Raw genomic sequence first — 19,747 nt, forward strand, 5'->3', positions numbered from 1 at the left:
GCCTCGCATCCAATGCCGCCCGGTACAATTATTGTGACGACTATGTATCAAAGGTGTATCGACGGGATGGTGTTAGCGGTGGGAAGAGAAAGGACAAAGGTGGTGACATGGTAACTAGTGTTTGGGGACCTACCACCTTGACCCCCAGCCCCAGCCCATTCCCAAGTCTCATTCTATATTTTCCTATAAATTTGTGCCCTAGTTTTTCTTCGACTTCCCACTAAATTATCCATTTCCTATATTAAAAAATGCTCGTGGTATTCACTCATGGCGGACGTGGCCCCTGAGTGGTCTCCTGAACCCCAGAGTTGCTTCTTCTAACTAGGGAACCTGGGAAATTCTTTTGTGTTTCTCCGGTCTGGCGCTTTGATTCTTTGGTTTATTGCCATGGTTTTATTTCAGTACCAGAAAATTATTTGGAAAATTGAAACAAGTGTTGGAGTTTGTTTTAAGCTGAAAACCTAGATGATCAGGTTTGTGAATTGAAACAGGCCGAGTTATTTTGCTTTTGGGATTAAGAAAGACCATCAGTTTTTCATTGTTTTTTTGTTGTTGTTTGGAATTCTAGATTCGACTGTAGAATTTAGGTTGTCAAGTAGTTGCCTGGCCTGAATTTTACTTGTAGGGACGCTCAAACGTAGAATTTGGAAGAAAGCAAAGGATTTTGGTACATAATTTTGTTTACATAGGGAGAATTGTCATTTTCATCGCTGAAACCCTAGAATTTTGGATTATACCAAATTGGGGTTTACCTTGGAATTGAGAACAGCTTTAAAAGGAATGGATTCAGATTGAAGGAGATGAGGTTCATACTGATATCTGGTGATTTTTTGTAGAAATTTTGGGCAAAAGAAGAAAAATTAGAGGTCAGAATGGATCTAGAGCAGATGTTACTGCGTGTTCACGCCTGGTGTTCTACGAAGCTTTCTCAATTGCTTAAGCCGAGGATCAGAGTGGCTTTGGAGTATGTCTTTTTGGTGGTTGCTTTTGCCTTGTTTTGCTTATTGGTTGTGATGCACACCAATTTCGTTGCACAGGTAGGGTGGCCTTAAATACCTTCGAACTCTTATGTATTTTTTTAAAGAAAAATCGTTCTATTAGAAGTTGTCATATGCTTTGATTGTGAATTTTTATTTTATGTATTTATTTGTCTCTTGACAATATTTAGATATTTAATTGTTAATTGTTCAGTAATATGTAGTAACAGTTTTGTTCATTTGAAATACTGGGGTTTTCTTTTAAATTTAAATTTTTTATTTATCCAGTGAGGTGAAAATTTTAATTTTTATTTGTTCATTCGAAATACTGGGATTTTAATTTTGTCCCATTCAGTCAATTACTCATATGCATAAACTATTAGTCATTGAAAATAGGGGTGAATGATGTGAGGTATTTTTTCTTGTGGACTTTTTGTCAAAGCAGAAATAGGAAGTTGGTAGTAGACTCTTCTTTACGCAGCCTTGTAAGACTCTCTCCGTTGAGCCATTTGCTTGGCGTTATTTCACTTCTTGCGGTTATTTTTACTTTTCTGCTATACGCGCAACTTTATGAATGGAATTCATGGTATTAATGATGGTAAAAACATGGAAAAGAAAAAACTCAGGGGGGAGTTCATCTTTTTTGGACCAATTAATAGAGGATGCCCATAGATATCATATACATAAAAAAGAAAAGAAAAAAAAATGGAAAGAAACAAGAGGCTTTGCATTCTCATTCCACTAAAACATCTGTTTTTTGTCAGAATATTGTACCTTGATGCTAAGTTCCGTTCATTATACTTAGCATTACGGAGAAGCTTGCCTAATGTTGTTGTTGTGTGGTTGTCTGCTATCCTGAATTATGCATTTTCTTTTTTCATTTTTTGCTATAGTAGTCTCTCTAGTTTGTTGGGGCTTTTGATCGTTCCTTGTGTGCACCATGTGGCACTGCAAGTATTTCATTATTTTATTCAATACTTCTCTGGAATTACATACAAACTGATCTTTTATATTTGTTTGCATGTGAAGCCGGGTTGTTCTAGTGAATTATCTGGACCTGAAATACTAGAAGCTCATCTCGTCCAAATTAAGGTACATCTTGTGCTGATTATTATTTTTTTCTTCTGTAGATAGATCATGCTTGTGCATGTTATATGGGTGGGCTTGTGGTTGCAGATGGATTAATAATTTATTGTCTCATGAATTGTACTTGCCTATCACCCAGTTGCATATGTATGTCCACATGTTAAAGTTTAGGATGGTTGTTGGTAAAAGGATTAACAGTGAACTCTGATTCATTCCATTCTTTGGGAGTTAACATTTATTGAAGCTTAACATTTATTGAGGCATAAGAAAGGGGTGTATGAGATACATCACATTCATAGGATACAATGAAGGCATGGAGTGCAAACATAGAGTCCATCCCTGTTGGCTCCTTCTATGCGAGAGAGATTGCATCTGCACTGGTTTTTCTATGGATATATTCCAAGGATATCAACCATCTAACTCCTTGAACACGACCACTTGTGTCCACGTGGTGGACATCCATGCAAAGTTAGATGCTTGACAAGCTTCCTTCAATACCCTTCTATAAGGTTCCAGAGCGAGAGTCATGGAAAATTCTAATCTCTTGAAGGAGGTTTTTAACATTTTTCTCCATGGAATTTTCATAGAGTTGATGTACAAAAGCTCTTTGTATTAAGGAGGTTTTGTACATTTTTCGCCATGGAATTTTCATAGAGTCGATGCCCATTAGTAGTTTAACCATCATATGATTTGTACCATGTGTAGTTAACCAAGTGCTTTGCATAGTTAACTCACTAGACTTCATAGAGAAGGAGGGTGCTCTTTCAACTTGTACTTCTTATTCTACTTTGTTGTGGTATTCAATAATTGCTGTTTTCCTGGTGGGTCTAGATAAACCATTGCAAATGAGCTTTTCCCATGCAATCGTACTCTAGGAGAAGTAAATTGCCATGATCAGAACCAAGATATTGTGTCATGGCAAGTATAGAGCTGGAAATTATGTCGTCAGTGGGATCTCGTAGAGGGCCCTATGCATTTTACTGGTGTAAAATTTATGTAACATGACATTATGAGTGACGTTAGGAGCGTGTATGGAGTTAAAGGAGAACTCTACTTTCTTTGAATGCCATTATGTGGATTGGAGGGGATGTCGGTATCATCTTGAGGTTGAACAATTTGTTTATGCAGAGATCTAGAATCACCTGGAAATATTGTGTATGTAGGATATTTTCATGTCCTAAGAGAAACTAAAGGCATACATGATGAGTTAACTAATATTGGGCTTTGGAGAGATGAGGAGGTTTTCAAGACTTCAGGCTTCCCTAGAGGGTACATTGGCATATTTCTTCTTCATCATCATCATCATCAGAGCTGTATCTCAACTATTTGGGGTTGGCTACACGAACCTGTTCTGCCATTCTGCTCTATCAAGGACCATAACCTCAGTAAGACCATAAGTCCTCATATCTTCTCTCACTATTTTCATCCATGTTCTTTTGGGCTTTTCTCATGTCTTTAGTGCCTTTCACTTGAATCAAATTGCATCTCCTAAACGGTGCTGTATTGGGTTTGTGCTGCACATGGCCAGCCTACCTAAGTTTCCTTTTTCTTATCTTGTCGCGTATTGGAGCGACCCAAAGTTCCCTAGAATGTATTCATTCTGAATTCTATCCTTTCTTGTCTTGCCACTCATCCATTTCAATATTTGCGTCTCAACTAGACTCATCCTATGGGTATGTTGTTTCTTGACCACCCAACATTTTGTCCCATAAAATAAAGTTGGTCTCATAGTTGTCCTATAGAACTTCCCCTTCAGCTTCATTAGTATGTGGCGATTACATAAACTCTGGTTGCATATCTCTACTTCGCCCACCCAGCTCTAATTCTATGTGCGATGTCTTCCTCAATCCCTCTATTTCCTAGATTATTGACTCAAGATATAAAAAATACTCTCTTTTAGGTATTTCTTGGCCATCAATCTTAGCAACTTCTTCGTTTCTACTCCTTTGATTACTGAACTTGCATTCAATATATTCTATCTTAGTCCACCTAATTTTAAAACCATTAGATTCTGTATATTCGCACATTTGTACATCCTTTTTTTTTCCTCTCTCTCTTTTGTGATGTACTACTTTCAATTTCTGCAATTATGTTTACTAATTAAGAAACAAACAGCACGACGATGTTGTATATGGCAAATGTGTGGTGCTGTATGTTTTAACACCAATAGAATTGATTACCACTCTATGCTAGAGAGCTTGCCATGAATAAGTTGATCAGATCAGCTGTTAATGTATACCAAGCACTTTGATCGTCACAGTTTTGTCTCGTCCAAGCATTCTAGGCAGCCATTACGGTCTTCTCTTTTCATGCTGATCTCTTATTGTAGGTGTTGTGCTTCCTATGTATTGTCAACCACATTATTAAATGTAGACCATGTTTTTGTTGAGAATGCCTTTGTTTATTGCGGTAAATCAGTGCGGTAAGAGGTCCCCTGATCAAGTTTTCATTGAAAGATAAAAAGAAATATGGTTATGTGTTTTCCTTAAAATATAAAAAGAAATATGGTTATGTGTTATGAGATTCCCTAAAGGGTTGAGCTATAAAACTGGCAGCTTAACTCTCAAAAACTGTGGCTTTATAAAAAAAAAACTCTAAAAAACTTTGGCTTCATCTGAATGCGTGCCCTTTCTGCCACGCTCATCTGCCATGATTCCTTCTTGGAACACATGCACTATTCTCCAATTTTCAAAATGTTAAGGTCTTGTTTCTTCCATTTCTGTTTTTCATTCTAATACACCAGGGATGGAACTTGCTTCTCGAAATAATTACTGCCGATGCTGTTGCTCGCGATTATTTATCTTTTGCGACTAAGTCAAGAGTTGAATCATTTCCCGCAAGCTTTTTCCTTAAATTCGTTGCAGAGCTACGGGGGCCACTGCCCACAAGAAATGCACCTTGTGAATCCAGAAAACCTGTCCATATTCCACTCCTCTAGGGTTACGAAGCACCAAACCATCTATAGTAATCTATATCCAATCCATGGAGAAGAATTAGCTCAGCTGATTTGTTTTTGGGGACAAACCTCAAAGGGTCGAACCCTTGACCTCTTGCTTACTAGCTGGGGGTGCCTACCACTAGGCCAAAGCCCAAGAAATGAGAATGGTTTACATTTGGCTATATTATTATTGGGATTCTTTGTGGCAGATTTCGATGTGATTAACATATTCATGGTTGCTAGCTTGTGATTGGTGGTTTTCCTTTTTTTTTTTTTTTTTCTTTTTTGTGTGTTAAAATGGGACCTGGTAGGAATGGAACTCTAGATGCATGTTTTGGCACCCACCACCTTTACCACCCATGCTTGCAGACCCTTTTTTTTCCCGTAAAGAATGTTGGATATGAGTGGGAAATTTTCGTTTGATGAGCCACCTAGTGATTCACATAGTTTTTCTAGTATTGATAAATAGTATTTTGAATATGCTTTTGTGTTATTTCTGTCAGATATTTGTATTCTTGTATTTTTGCTTGCTGACCATTTTAATATTTTTGTCTTGATTCTCATTTTTCTCCAGATAACTAGTGCTGGGCTGTGGACACATAAAGCTTTTACTCGTACTGTGATAGATACTCTCAAGCAGGGAGAACTGGCGGATAATATCCAGATCCCTGATGTCCATGGAGGCGGACTTAAGTTTATTACACCGAAATTTTGGTTGAATCAGATTGCTTCAGGTGCTTCGGATGTTTAAACCTTGGATTGTTTTTTTTGTTGTAGCAAAATGTTCCGAAAATGTGTAATATGATCAGAGATAAGTCCAGGAAACCTGAGGAATCTATAACGTAAAAACAAAACCCTGAAAATCTGTGATAGACACCCCTTGTTACAAATGTATCTGAAAATATTGATGACGGAAGATGCTTAAATAAATATCTTCTACATTTCCAAATTATCCTGTTTCTCGACCACCAAGATTTAAGGGGCTCTGAATCCTTTGAAGAAAGTGTTGCATGGATGTAGCATTTGGGAGCTATTTAATTGCGAATCTTCTATTAAGGCTATTACTTATTAGGAAAGAATTCTTCAGACGTTAGTTTTTATGGCCATTCCCCCTTTGATATCCTTTGGCACTAATCGTTATCTTATGTGATGAAAAATTCACCATCTTCATAGTTCTAAATTTTTATCATCTGAATTTTTGAGTATTGGAACCTGGAAGAATTAGCTTTAAACTGAGAACTGAAATTTAAATACAGAAGATTGCAGGATTGAAGGTGCTTCTGGATATTTCAACGTGGTTACATAGGTCAGACCTGGAGAAGATGGATTCCTTTATAGGTATAGTTTTCTTGTATTTCATTTGCAATCATTTTTGGGATATTTGTGTGCTGTAGAGCTCAAAAAACTTGTTTCTATTTGAAAAATTAATATGGCTTACCCTGTTCCATGTGTAGACTTCATTTTTTTTTTCTTGCTCAAATCAATTAATTTCGTGTGTGTGGAACATTGGCTTCTATAGGAAAAATTATCCAACTTCTTGTATTTGGAATTTTCCTTTGTAAAAACAGTTTTCCATTTAGCTGAATTTCTTTTTTCCATTAGCTGAATTTCTTTCTTTGGTGGCAGTGCAATGGCTAGATGAAAGAAGCAAAGCATCTGAGCCCACCTATTTATACACAATGGAGAAGGTGTATTTGCAGCTACCTTTTTATCTATCTTTCTTATAATGTTTCTTTTTTGGAAAGTTATTATACTTTAAGTTTTATTGTTCAGTAAAAGATTATTAGTCAACTCTGTGCCAAAGGTGGTGTCAGACTGAAACATACAAAGCAAAACAAGTAAAAATGGGTGGCCACTAGCATCTAACTTTTTGCAATGTCAACTCATGTTGCTACAGTTTTAATAAAAACTTCTTTGTATACAACTAACTATACATTATGATGCAGGCTTATTTCGAGTATTTAGTTAGGACAATCAGTGTAAAATTTGCAATAAAAGCAAAGAATTTGTGCATTTTCTTGATAAGTTCACGAGGAAAAAAAAAGTTACAACTTAAGAGAACCTTGAAGAATTTTATTAGAAGCTTGATGCCCAGTTCTATCTACTAGCAAAAAGCACCATAGGTGGCATGCAATCTACTAGAATGTTGGATTCTCTAGACATGCAAGTCCCAATTCTCAAGATCTAATGGTTTTCATACACATATATCTAGCCTTACAGAGTGTACCTGCTAGATACACCATATTAAGTTTTTCCTTTACATGTTATACAACCAAAGGAGCACATATATTCAAGCAACACTTGATCTTGTGGGTTGTGGTGAACCTCACTAAGGGGACATTCTTTAGATAGCCTTTGATATGTCAAGCATTATCCAATTCTCTCTCTCTCTCTCTCTCTCTCTCTCTCTCTCTCTCTCTCCCTCTCTCTCTCTCTCTTTCTCTCTCTCTCACATTCAAGCTGAATATTTTCTAGGCATTGAAAATATTGTTCCATAACTTTGTGTTTGGTGTTTGGGTTTTGGGCCTTTTGAATTGCCCTGCCTTGAAATTCTTTGGAGCAATACCTGTATTATAAATGTTTCCAGTTTTCCACAAGTCGAATAGCAGGTTTCGGAATCGATATAGAACCCAAAGGATTGATCCTAACGAGTAGTTCAAGGTTCTGGCTTCCTCATTGTGTGAGCTAGGGTAGAAATGATTTCAAGAAAATCCTTAGAAATTAAATTTGTAGTTCTTGGAGAGATCTTCAAATCAAATATTGGGCCATAAAAAACTGACATGCCATCTAAGCACAAAGCTACGTAAGGTGGAAGTATGGCATTAAATTCATCATTACTTTTCCATTAGAATTCGGATGTTGATTTGAACCTCAGGTTGCCTGAACTAAGGAAAATCCTTAGAAGTGGGGGCTGTAATCATCAAATTGTGCTTTTGACTACCCAAAACTGACATCTAAGCACAAACTTATTGTGTGTCAATTGGTGACTGCATCATTAAATGAATTGCTAGATTTCCAGTTCCGAGCCATTTTTAGGAGCCTTTCTGTTAGTGTATGCGAAAGAAAAAAAAAGAGGAAGGTTTTTACTAGTTTGTGAAGAACCGAAGTTTCAAATGGACCCCAGTGGAAGTTATGTTGCGACCAGCTAGAAAATGCACATACATTGGATGAGAAATGGCATGGGTACCTCTTTAATGTTTGGGGTTTGAATCTCCAAATTTTTTAATGCCCTCCGTGCCTTAATATACTTTCTCTTTTTCCCTTTTCTCCTTGCACCCCCCAGATTTTTATTTTTTCTCGTTGTCCCTTTTCTTGTTGGGGTCCCCTGATTTTTTATATTTTGGTTTTTTTATTTTTTATTTTTTCTCGGGGGGGGGGGGGGGGGGGGTGTGTTGTCGGTTGTTGGGATTTAGGGGTTGGTTTTAATCTCAGAAATGTTGATATAATAAATAGAGCTTTACTCTCTGTTGAAAGCACACGTTCAATTCTAGGGTTATAAGCACTAGGTGTGATGCATATGTCTCATCCTTTGTTTCTTGGGACGCTCACCTTGAAGTTTTGGCTCAAGATGAGGAGGCTGTCTCTTATCTGAAGCGCACCTCTAAATTTCTGAGACAACCATGGTGGGCATTGAATCTTCTCTTTCGAAGGTCAAGGATATGTAGTGGTGCTCTTAAGGGTTCTCAAGCTTCTCTATGACAGTATTTGATTGGGAAAATGGGATCCACTTCCTGAGATTTTCTTGAGAAAGTGACAAACACATTCATGGGAATAAATGGGGGGCTAGCGAGCCATTTCTTTAGCCTCTTGATTGTATGAGGGTCTTTTGATGGGTTTGGGGGGCTATCGAGGCATTCATTGACTCTTAAAAGACTGCAATGTGCTAGAGCTCTGTAATAGATCCTTTAGATTGCCACATCCTTGGAGATTTCGTTTTTCATAGTTAAGCATATGCCTGATGCTCTGGGTTCATTAGGTTCTGAATATATGGGATTTCTTTTCTTAATTGTAACTTTACCTGTGTTTTCTATGGGGTTGACCATCCTTATTAAGATGTAATACATCCTCATTTTATTGTTTCTTATGTTTTTGATAGATTGCATAAATGTGACTAGTGTACCGATACTTTTGTTTTGGTGAAACACAAATTATACTTTGACTTGGTTGACAAATTCTTTTTCTCTGTACGAATTATTGTCTTATGCAAAAATTAGATATCTAAGGCTAGTCTAGTCACTCTTGAGTATGTCTTTTATCTTTTTGCTTGTGATATGCTGGTGAATACAGTATTTTAAAACAGTTCATCGTTTTACATGTTGTGCAGGGTTACTTCATGCTTCCTGAAGCTGCCAAATCGAAGCATAATGTGCGCACTATTAATGTCAGCATTTCTGCTCAACATCCATGCTTTGGAAACAGGTTTTGAAAACTGGCCTTTCTCTAGTGTTTACTAGTTGAAGTTTAATTGGAAGAGACTTGCCATTCTTCAGGCGGCTTGTTACAATAAATAATATTGCATCTAAGTATGTCTCTTCAATGCTTTGTTCTCTTCTTTATATGGTGTAACCTTGTAAGTCAGACTGTTGCTTATACAAGATTTTGAAACCTCACAAGTTTGATGTTGGTTGTTTATGGAGATTGAGAGTTCTGTTTTTTTAATGTCAACCTTTTAATGTGATATGTCAAGTGGATGGAAAAAAGAAGCGGGGGAGGGGAGTTGGGAAATAGTGGGATGGAAAGAGGGGCCAGAAGAGACGAAAGGGGAAGATTTTCAGAGGGCAGAGGAAGCCTTAGTGGTAGATTGGGGTTCTACCAAAATAGTAAAGAGAGAAAAAAGAAGATGGAAAGGCGCGGAAGACGCAGAATAAAGCATGTAATGACAAGTAGGCGATAGATAAAGAAAGGGTAAGGGGGAATAGTGAAAATGAACAGAGGGATGGCCCACTTGCACAGGTGTCTGCATGAAAATAAAGCTAACAAAAAAGAAAGAGGCACTCGCCAAAGGAGTGCAAATGTCTAAAAATGAGTAGAGGTCACCCGCAAGTCGGATGCTCAGCCACTGAGGATTTGGAGAGCAACAATCTAAAAGTCACAGTGGAGACCACCCACAAGTTGGGCGCTCAGTCACTGGAGCTAGGGGAGAGATAGGGATGGTCCAAAAAACAGAAACAAGCTCTAATATGAAATAAAAAGCCAGGGCAAAAATCTGGAGAGGGGGAGAGAAAGAAGTGAAGATCAGGGGGATGAGAAGGGGCAACCCACAAACCGGGTGCTCAGAGAGAAATGAAGTTACCAAGGCCCTGGGGGAAGAGAATTTTTCTTCTTCATTTTTTTTATTTTTTATTTTTTTTTATTTTTTTTGGGGGGGGGGAGTGAGAGAGGGAGTAAAGAACCTAGAGTGAGGAAAAAACAAAAAGAACAGAAGAAAACACAGAATCATAAGGTTGGACAGGGCTCCAAGGTGGCAGTGCCCACCATGGCTAAAGTTCGGAGAGGGTATTGAATGCATTAGATGATACTATGAATTGATTATTATTGGTACATACCACTTTAAATATGCCTGTGTGTTGATTATAAAAAGCCTTTGGATCTATGTGCATACAAATGGTTGATGTTTCTTACTTCGATGAACATATACACATGCATGTATCTGTGATTTATACACACCCATCAGCTGCCACATGCTGACGCATATTGTAATTCACATGATAAATTCACTAAATTAAAACAGAGAAGGGTCAAGTGAAAGAATGAGTGGATCCCCTAGTCTTACTTCCCCACTTTGTTCCCCAAAAGTTAGCTTATCAACAGTGGATGTGCTTCTCTGTGAACTTGAGTGATACTGACAAAGATAACACTATTTTTCATAATTTTGTGTCTGCATTCATGTAATTGCGCATACTAGTAATATGAATGAGCAGTTATTTTTCCCTTTATTTTTTCTGATTAGTATTCCCCCCCCTCTCTCTAGGTGGCTGCGGCTTCTCATAAATAGTTTCGTTGGGTATGACACGATCTTGATGAACAGTTTGTTGAGTGCTCCTGGTCAAGGTATGAGTTGTTGGTTATAAAATGTTCACTAGGGCATTCTTGTGACAGACTTACTTTTTGTGGGTGCTATTTGATCTATTTTGCACAATACAGTTACTATTAAATATATTGTGTTTGATACTTATACGTGATTGCAATTTTCCTTGGTCTATTGTAGGTTCTGGGTTTAGTTCATTAACTCAGTTCATGAGGTTACATGTCTTGAGCACACCTCATGACTGGGTACCCTCAGTTTTGACTTTTGATTTTAACGGAACTTGGCATGATGTGCGGTCATGACCAAGTTGCCAACTTGTTTGAGTCTAACAATATCGAATTCGGCTATATTTGCTAGAAAACAAAACTGAGATTTTTATGGTTTCCAATACAATTTCTTTGGGCATTTAATTATATTCCTTTTTCATATTATGTAATTTAATTTCCTTTTCTTTCTGTTATGTAATTTTAAGTCTCGAATATTTTTTTTGTCTGTGTAAATAAGAATACAACACTGACCAGTATTCTTGATTCATTCTCTTATTGTTTTCTAGTGAGGGCAAAGCGATATCTGACCATTGACAATTAACTACTGATGTAGATTGGGGCTAGGGGTGCGATTCTTTTTAGGATCGATTGATTTGGTCGAATACAATGTTGCAAACTCAAATATCAGTTTTCAAACTGAGAATAGCTAGTCTTGATTATGTGTTCTTTTTCCATTTTAACAGGGGTGAGAAAACTTTGGCACTTAGGTGTGACACCCTTTAGTGCTTGCGTCGATGGCTACCCTCAATTTGAGGGTTTTCCATTCATAGGTACCTTGGTTGGGGCAATCTTGCTAGTTCTTCCATTTTCTATCATGATTAGAGGAGCCTAGATGGTGTCTCTTCTCGTTTTCCCCTTGGCCTCCAGGTGCTTGCTTTAATGTTCACCAAGAACTTGAGGGTTTTCACTTTGTTTACCCTCTACTAGGAAATTTTAGCATTTTCTCTTTGTGTTGGGGTGGCCCCAGAATCTCATGGAGGCTATTTTGATAGCTACAAAAGAATCAAAAACAAATTTTGAAAATGATTGATTTTGATAAAAGGACAATTAACAAAATCAATTGAGTTTTGAGTTTGTGGCTGTTTCTTGTTTCGCCAAACATTGTTGGACCATTTCGACTTACCTAGAATTAGGTTTGCAAGATTTTGATCTAGTAAAATTTTTCTCTCTCATTTGCTATTTTTTGTTTTATTTGTCAAGTAGTTTCTTTTGTAAAGCAGTTAAACTGGGATGTAATAACGTTTCTGTTTTTTTTGTTGGTACATATGTGTTATATACATTATGGAATATTTTTTTGTTATTAATTTGATATTTTGTGCTCTAGATGGTGTCAGAATTTCTGATGTATTTTTTTTTTGAGATTTGAGTTTGGAATACTTAATTTTTAGTTGTATCTATTGTTTATGTGTGAAAACTGTTGGATATGTTTTGTTTTTTCTCTTCACTCTTTCATATATAAAATATTAGAGTAATATGTTTGTAGGAAAAATTACCTATATACGGGGCTGTCGGTGACCGAACCCAACAGACCACTTTAGGAGGATTTTTAGGATCTTAAAATTTTACAAATGCATCCTGATTCATGTTGTGATCAATTCTAAAAAAGAAAAAGTGGGCTGTTAAAAAATTGCTATATTATTCATCCCACATATGGACTGTCCCAGAGTAGTTGTAAGAGCAGGAGCAGTCAAGTATTTGGGGCTTCCATCAATGCCACAGGAAATAATGGCTTTGTTAATGAAAAGTTTCCCCATGTATGTACACATGGATATCCTCTAAAAAGTTACTGTGTAAAAACCCTACACGCTTGGTCTGCATGTTCTAGGTGAGCACCTATGTGCTAGTCAAGTGGGCAAGCCCCTTGGTGAAACTAGGTGTCCCTGTAGCTTCTGCTGCTGGAGGCAATTCAACTGAAGTGACACAGAGTTGCCTTAACTCAGGCGACTTTGCCGTGTATTTGATAACCTACATGATCAGGCATGAAAGTTGTACCACTGTTCCTTGTACGACAAATGGTAATCAAATTATTTGTTTAGGATCCAGACACTTTGTCATACAACTATAGATTTGAAACAATCAGTAAATTGATTTCTACCAGCACATTTTAGCCTATTAAGAAATGGTCCAAAGTTTTTCCCTCAAGCTCGGTTTACTGCTAGACATCGGTTTGGGTGAGGGAGACCAGTGGTTTGAACCCTTGAAGTTTGTACCAAAAAGCCCAAACAAGTTAACCCAGTATTTTTATTTGTTGTACCAGCACATTCTATCATCTATGCACTTCCTAAACAGTTATTTTTTACTTGCAGGTTATTTATATAATTTTCAAACAAAGGAATTCTACGATCTTAGTTTCACACATGAATCTGCTGAGGTCTTCCCCAGATTCGAAGGTTTGTAAACCTAAATTGTCTCTGGTTACATTAAATGTGCATCTTCATATTTTCTACCTTGTTCCCCTTTTAGATGTATATGTGTGTGTGTGTGTGTGTGTGTGTGCTTGGGCACGAGAATAAGTATTTGCATTGAGTAAACTAAAAGAAAAAAAAGAGAATATTTGCATTTACTAGGAACTATGGGATTGCTAAATGTACGTTGTTGTTTATAGGAAAATTCTTTATTTTCATGAACCAGATAACTGGCATGACATGTTCTTTCATAATGAGCTGAAGTTTTTACCCATGTACAGAAGTACTCTAATGCAAGTGTTCCTTATGTCAAAATAAGACTCTATTCGTGATGCCTACAAACGATGCTAATGTTATATTATAAATGACGCACCAAGGGATATATGATCGATGGTTATTGTATTAAACAACATTAGTGTATGGATGATGCCTCAGTCTACAAGCTAAACCTATTCGCATGTATCTTTGAAATAAATCATCCATTTCTCCAGATTTTGTCTGTGAACATTATGCTTATCATTTAGATCTTATGTGGTAGCTTGGCAATTATGTTGGTTTGCCAATGTAATACAGTTTTTTGAGACTGGTGACTTATTGCAAGTGCCCTTTGGCCATGTCCTTCGATATTCCAATGAGAAAATGAGTTCGTAGGTAAGAAAGGGAGTGATGAGTTATCTATGGGCACACTTTCACTCTTCTAATAAGAGTTATACCTCTTGTACGCCTATATAGTTTAATGTATCTTGATATATATGTTGCTCTTACTAATGAATAATTGCTTCTCTGAAAAGTTGACTTCATAGTTAGAACTGTTCCACTGCTTTCTGATAACATTCATTTGGGACATGTATTGGCATGCTACTACTGTTGTTCATAACAATAGATGATATCCCACTGTATGAAACATTCGGTTTTCTATGGTTTTGGATAATATATTTTCATTAAACTAGTCTTAACAAATTCATGTCAGCAAATATGAGATCGGTGTTGAGGTATGCTGAGTTGCACTTGGCAGATCCTATATTTTTAGCTTCAATTGATGAGTTTTTCTTGTATTGCAAGACCAAACAGCATAGCTGGACGTTCATAGGCTAGTATGGTGGGCTGGGGATCAATATAAATGTTTCCCATCTCATATATGCATTTTGTTCCAGTTACCTAGCTATATCTTCTTTTGCATGCAGATTATCTTGTGGCCAAGTGTGGTGTGCTTATCATGTCACTGTTTGTGTTCTTTACAACAACAATGTCAGTCTCTTTTACTCTGAGGGAAACACAGTCCCGCATGCTTAAGTTTACAGGTAAGTTTGTTTCATATGCCTTCTATTCTTAAGCTTAATTCTCTAGTTTAGACCTGGTATGAGATACTTTTACTTATTTTCTGTGCTGAAATTTCTTTTGCATAAATATTGCAGTACAACTCCAGCATCACGCACGTCATCGCCTTCCTACATTCCAATTGATATTTGTGCATGTAATTGAATCTCTCGTCTTTGTACCGGTGAGTTTACTTCTCCTTTTTGTTAAAGCATGGCATGCATTTTCCTCTTTATTTGAGGTTGGCTATATGAATCCTGTTCAGCCATTCTGCTCTATCAAGGGCCAGCCATTCTGCTCTATCAAAGACTATACCCTTAGTTAGACCAAGGCTATCGCATATAGGGACCGCCCTAGAATGAGCATATAACGTTAGATCATGATTCATGATAGAGATGCAAAAGTTCTCTGCTGGCTGCCAACCTAACACAACATCCTCCTCCTTTGTCATTCAGGCTTGGGACTCGCAATGGCGGAGTTATCGACAAACCTAAAAAAAAAGGTTTTTTTGTTTTTTTCGGTGACCAACCTCCAAAAATTTTTTTGGACTTCAGATGTGCCTGAAAAAATAATTCTAAGATTGAATAGAGACCATCCTTAGGAATGGATTGAAGGCCATGTGGTTAGAGTGGCTAGTGCTATAAAATAACATCTTGAGTTCCCCTTCTCCATTGAATTGCACCCCCTTCACCTCCCCCCCCCCTCCCCAACCCAAATGGCTAGAGACCACTTAATTGTTGGACGATTATATCTAACTTTTTAAGAACTGAAAATCCATTTTCTAAAATAATCATACCGAAAAAATCCTCCCAAGTTGCTCTTTCCCCTAAGGGAGCCAGTGTGTGTAGTATGCTGCTACAAGAGGATTCTACAAACGCTCGCATTGCATAGTTACAAAAAGAGAATATTTGGAGCAGGGAAATCTTGGACTGATGAAATTAGGTGTTTCAGTGTTTTAGTTTTGAGGAAATATTTGTTATTATCATGGTTATGTACATAGCGGTGCTAGCAGAATTGGATTGGCCACGTAAGCGGTGGCGGCTCTAGTTTAGTCAAAACCAGTCTGACTGCTGGTCATACTGATTGGACCAGATTTTAAGAAAATAAAAAAAAAGTAGGAATAATGGTTTAAATATGAAATATATTAAACAAAAATCCTATTTTTATTTAACCGGTTTAATTGGTGAAAGGTAGTCGGTCCAACTAACCAAAAGTCGGTCAAATAGTGGTTTTGGTTGGTTTTCTATCAAACTCAATTTTGACTTCTGACTGGACTAGCCAAGGCACCAGTCAGCAGTCTAGATAACTATGCTAGAAAGTGTATTAGTTATCATGTTGCTCTAGCTAGAGGGCACATCATAAATTGGTGCAAAACTTGTCTGGTTTTGCACAGTAACATTGGTTTTTCCGTTCATTTTTCATTAGGTTTTTTTTTTTTGACAAGCTTACATAGGAATGGAACTTGAGACATAATGCTATGAAAACCGAGCTCCTACCACCTTGATGCAAGGCCGATTCCTTAGGTTCAGGGTATTTGGTGATTCATTTATTGTATTCACTCATTTGATAGAGTTCCTCTGTTGGTTGCAGATTATGATCGGCATTCTCTTCTTCCTCTTTGAGTTTTATGATGATCAACTACTTGCTTTCATGGTGTTATTGCTTGTGTGGTTATGTGAAGTATTTACAATGATCAGGTAATCTCTCTCTCTCTCTCTCTGTGTTTCTATGCGTGATCACGGGCATGCACACTTGCATTTTTGGCCCCTAACTGTTTTGCTTGTGAACATGCAGTGTCCGCACTCCAATCTCGATGCAGTACTTCCCTCGCTTTTTCCTGCTGTACTTTCTGGTGTTTCACATCTATTTTTTCTCATATGCATATGGTAAGCAGTCCCAAAAAATTCTAACACCTGAAACTATAGTCAAACACATGTATTTTATGCATGTATGTAGCTTATATCTATGTACTTGTATCCGCCAGCATATGGTGAATTTCTTTATGCTTTTCAAGCTCAAACTAAGCTTTCTCCTCTTATCCAGGGTTTTCTTACTTGGCCTTTTATACAACTGCGGCATTTATGCAGCACCTTGTCCTATATTTTTGGATTCGCTTCGAGGTAGTATACTGCGCCTATTTTTCCCATCTCATAAATTACTCTCACTAGCCATGCAGTAGCAGTTCGTCTTTCTTCTCTTATTGATTACTGTCTTCTCTCTCTCTCCAGCCAGTGCCTTTGCCCCTCAACCAACACATCACTTACTCTATACATAAGAAAAACAAGCAAAAACATGCATCACTTCTCTCACTAACCATCTGTTCTCAGGTTCCCGCTCTCCAGAGATTCATGAGAAACCGGCTTCGGTTGCAGCAACAAACTGGTGTCCACATAACTTCGTCTGCGATTCTCACATCTACTCTCCACATTGCAAGACTAAACATGAGGCCTCCAAACCCAAATGATGAATTCGGGGAGAATCGTGCCCGAAGGCCCTGGCCCAACCCACCAGACAGCTCAGAAACCATAGGATCGACAGAACCAATGGCCCAGATGGGATCGTCTGCAACTAATGAGCCAGTGGATAACCAACAGATAAGGTCAGATCCCCAACAATTGGATAGACCTGAAGATGCACCGAACCCCACTTCTCTCTCATCACTTGGGTCCATGTTGTTGTGGGTATTTGGAGTGAATGGACTCGTTTCTCTCTCTAGGTTTAGGGATACGAGAGACCAACAGGGCCAAGGGTATGCAAATGGTTCAGAGCAAGAGAACCAAAGGCCCCAAACCCCAAGTTCATAATTCATGAAGATTGTGAATATATGAGAGAATCAAGCAATTATTGATGGGGCTTTATCAACAAAAAGCAGTCAAATGGTGACTGCTAAAGATTACTGTGGAATAATTGATTGAGAAGGCGAAGTGTGGTGTATGCATGGCTTGTATAAACCACATTGAAGGAAGAAAGCCATGTATTCATGGTGTTGTCAAGTATTTTGTTAATATGTGACGCAGTATTTTTTATGAATGTTGTGTTTTTGGGATGGGCATCTTGGCATAGTGATTTGGAATATAGGGGCTGCCATGCCATGCCATGGTCTTGGGTCTGATTGTCAACTGTGTTGATTGAATGAAGATATTCACACATTGTATTACCACTTCTGTTTACTTCAAATTTGATCTTAATTGTCTTTTAACACTTAGTATGCCGATGTTTTGATGATTATTCTCTTCCACTCTCCTTTCTCACACGCACACCCTGTTGGCCTTGGGGGTGGGGTGAGGGTCGTGGGGTTTGCCCTCCCTTTGGATGTATTTGACTTTTCTTTTTGGGTAATTGAATGGGGGAAGACAGGTAGGGACCTGTTTTTCAAATAGTTCAGGAGTTATTTTTTTTTTGGAGGTGTTAGTGGGGGTGGTGTTACTGATAATAGAAACAACGTGGAGACTTAGTTGTAAGGATGCTATCACCATGACCCTAGTCAATTTCCCAAAATTTGACCTATTTTTATCTTTATATATACAAGTGAACCACTTTCAAGGTGTGAGGGCCCAAAGTAAAGGTCCACCTTAAACTCCTACACCCCAAAAATTATTCTACATTTAGACAAAAAAAAAATATGCTCTAAATCCACCACCAGCCCATGATCAGATAGACCATCGATCAATTCAATGAACGGGTGGATGTCGGGGAGGAATATAAAAGGACCCTCAAATCAAATCTTATCATTCCCCTATGCGCATACTATTTCGGAAGGGATGCATTTTTGTGTGGGATAGGGAAGAATTTTGGTGTTGCAGGGGGGAAACGTGCATCACTTCCCCTGCATATCCATACGTTTATTTTCAGGGACATGCATGATGTAAATAGGTTGGGTCCTGATTGAGTCGACTCTGCAAGTTTACCTCATGGGGCCCAGACCTAACCGGGTCTGGATCCCATAGAGCATGACTAGACATTGCAACATGTTCAGCGGACCCCAACCCAACCTGAACTTGATTAGGACTAAATCTACAAGTCTGGGTCATTAAAACTTGTGCATTCAGTCTATTCTTTTCCAAGAGATGGGTATTATCGATGGTCCGGAGCAAAGGGTATTGAGATGGTGCTCCCATGAGACCAAATTGTACATTTGTAAACGCAGGACTACATTTTGCATTTAGTCCATTATTTTTTTAGATATTGATATTGAAAGAGGGTTAGAGAATGATAAGTTTTTTGGATCATTAAACATCAAATAAAATCACTGGGAATGTCTACATGGGATTTGGTGTTCACAGTCGAATGCATTTTCATTGCAAAATTCTGGTGAAATTTCCATTTTCCGATTCATGAGGTTGGCAAAATTAGAAAAGATGGCCACTCTGATTAGATGATGTTTATCTCCCGATATGCAGCAGGCACAAACCAAATGAACGATGTGCTTTCACAAGTATATAATCTTTGGAAAATTTTAAAAGAGACCCATGTTAAAAAATAAAAATAAAAATAAAAATAATAATAATAATGAAAAGAGACTATGCCTTTTGAGGAGGAAAGCAGTTTGAGTCTATGACCAAAGGCCATGTCACTAGGCCATCAGTGAGACACCATGCTTAAATGGTTGATCTTCTTGGTAGAGCTGGTTGCCTTTGTGAAGCTCTGGATCTTATAGAAACCATGCCTTTTGAGCCTGGTTCGATTGTTTGGGGGTCCATGCTTGCTGCCTGCCGAGTTCATTGCCGTGTGGAATTAGCTGAAGTTGCAGCAAAGCATCTCTTTAATATTGAGCCTGATAATTCAGGGAACTATGTGTTTTTATCCAATGTCTATGCAGCCAAGAACCAATGGGACAGTATATCTGTTTTTATCCAATGTCTATGCAGCCGAGAACCAATGGGAGAATGTATCTAAAGTGCAATGATAAGGGTTCGGGGGGTGAGGAAAAAATCGCGGTTGCGGTTGGG

General features: G+C 37.9%; 1 protein-coding gene across 3 annotated transcripts; it reads left to right on the forward strand.

The window, feature by feature from the left end:
• Positions 1-17,997, forward strand: LOC18443145 (S3 self-incompatibility locus-linked pollen protein). Of its 3 annotated transcripts, none has more exons than XM_020672739.2 (15): positions 1-356; positions 837-1,037; positions 2,007-2,069; positions 5,576-5,735; positions 6,268-6,339; positions 6,628-6,689; positions 9,326-9,420; positions 10,973-11,052; positions 13,383-13,466; positions 14,666-14,782; positions 14,897-14,982; positions 16,389-16,495; positions 16,593-16,684; positions 16,842-16,918; positions 17,126-17,997. In XM_020672739.2, exons 2-15 carry the CDS (start codon positions 873-875, stop codon positions 17,600-17,602), a joined length of 1,737 nt encoding a protein of 578 aa, XP_020528398.2. In that variant the 5' UTR covers positions 1-356; positions 837-872; the 3' UTR covers positions 17,603-17,997. The 3 variants fall into 3 exon arrangements, with proteins under 3 accessions (XP_020528398.2, XP_006853401.3, XP_020528397.2); XM_020672738.2 differs by having other exon boundaries at positions 64-473; XM_006853339.4 differs by having other exon boundaries at positions 23-1,037.
• Positions 17,998-19,747: the final 1,750 nt, after the last annotated feature.

Source organism: Amborella trichopoda, chromosome 2 (assembly GCF_054954075.1).
Source record: "Amborella trichopoda isolate Santa Cruz 75 chromosome 2, AtrichopodaSantaCruz75HAP2 v2.0, whole genome shotgun sequence".
NCBI lineage: Eukaryota > Viridiplantae > Streptophyta > Magnoliopsida > Amborellales > Amborellaceae > Amborella > Amborella trichopoda.

What these genes read in the sequence shown, in the direction of transcription:
- LOC18443145 (XM_020672739.2), top strand. Translation starts at nt 873, where the DNA reads ATGGATCTAGAGCAGATGTTACTGCGTGTTCACGCCTGGTGTTCTACG. An exon ending in GTTGAATCAGATTGCTTCAG is followed by an intron (nt 5,736 to 6,267) that starts GTGCTTCGGATG and finishes AGAAGATTGCAG; the next exon opens with GATTGAAGGTGCTTCTGGAT. An exon ending in GTTGAGTGCTCCTGGTCAAG is followed by an intron (nt 11,053 to 13,382) that starts GTATGAGTTGTT and finishes TTTTACTTGCAG; the next exon opens with GTTATTTATATAATTTTCAA.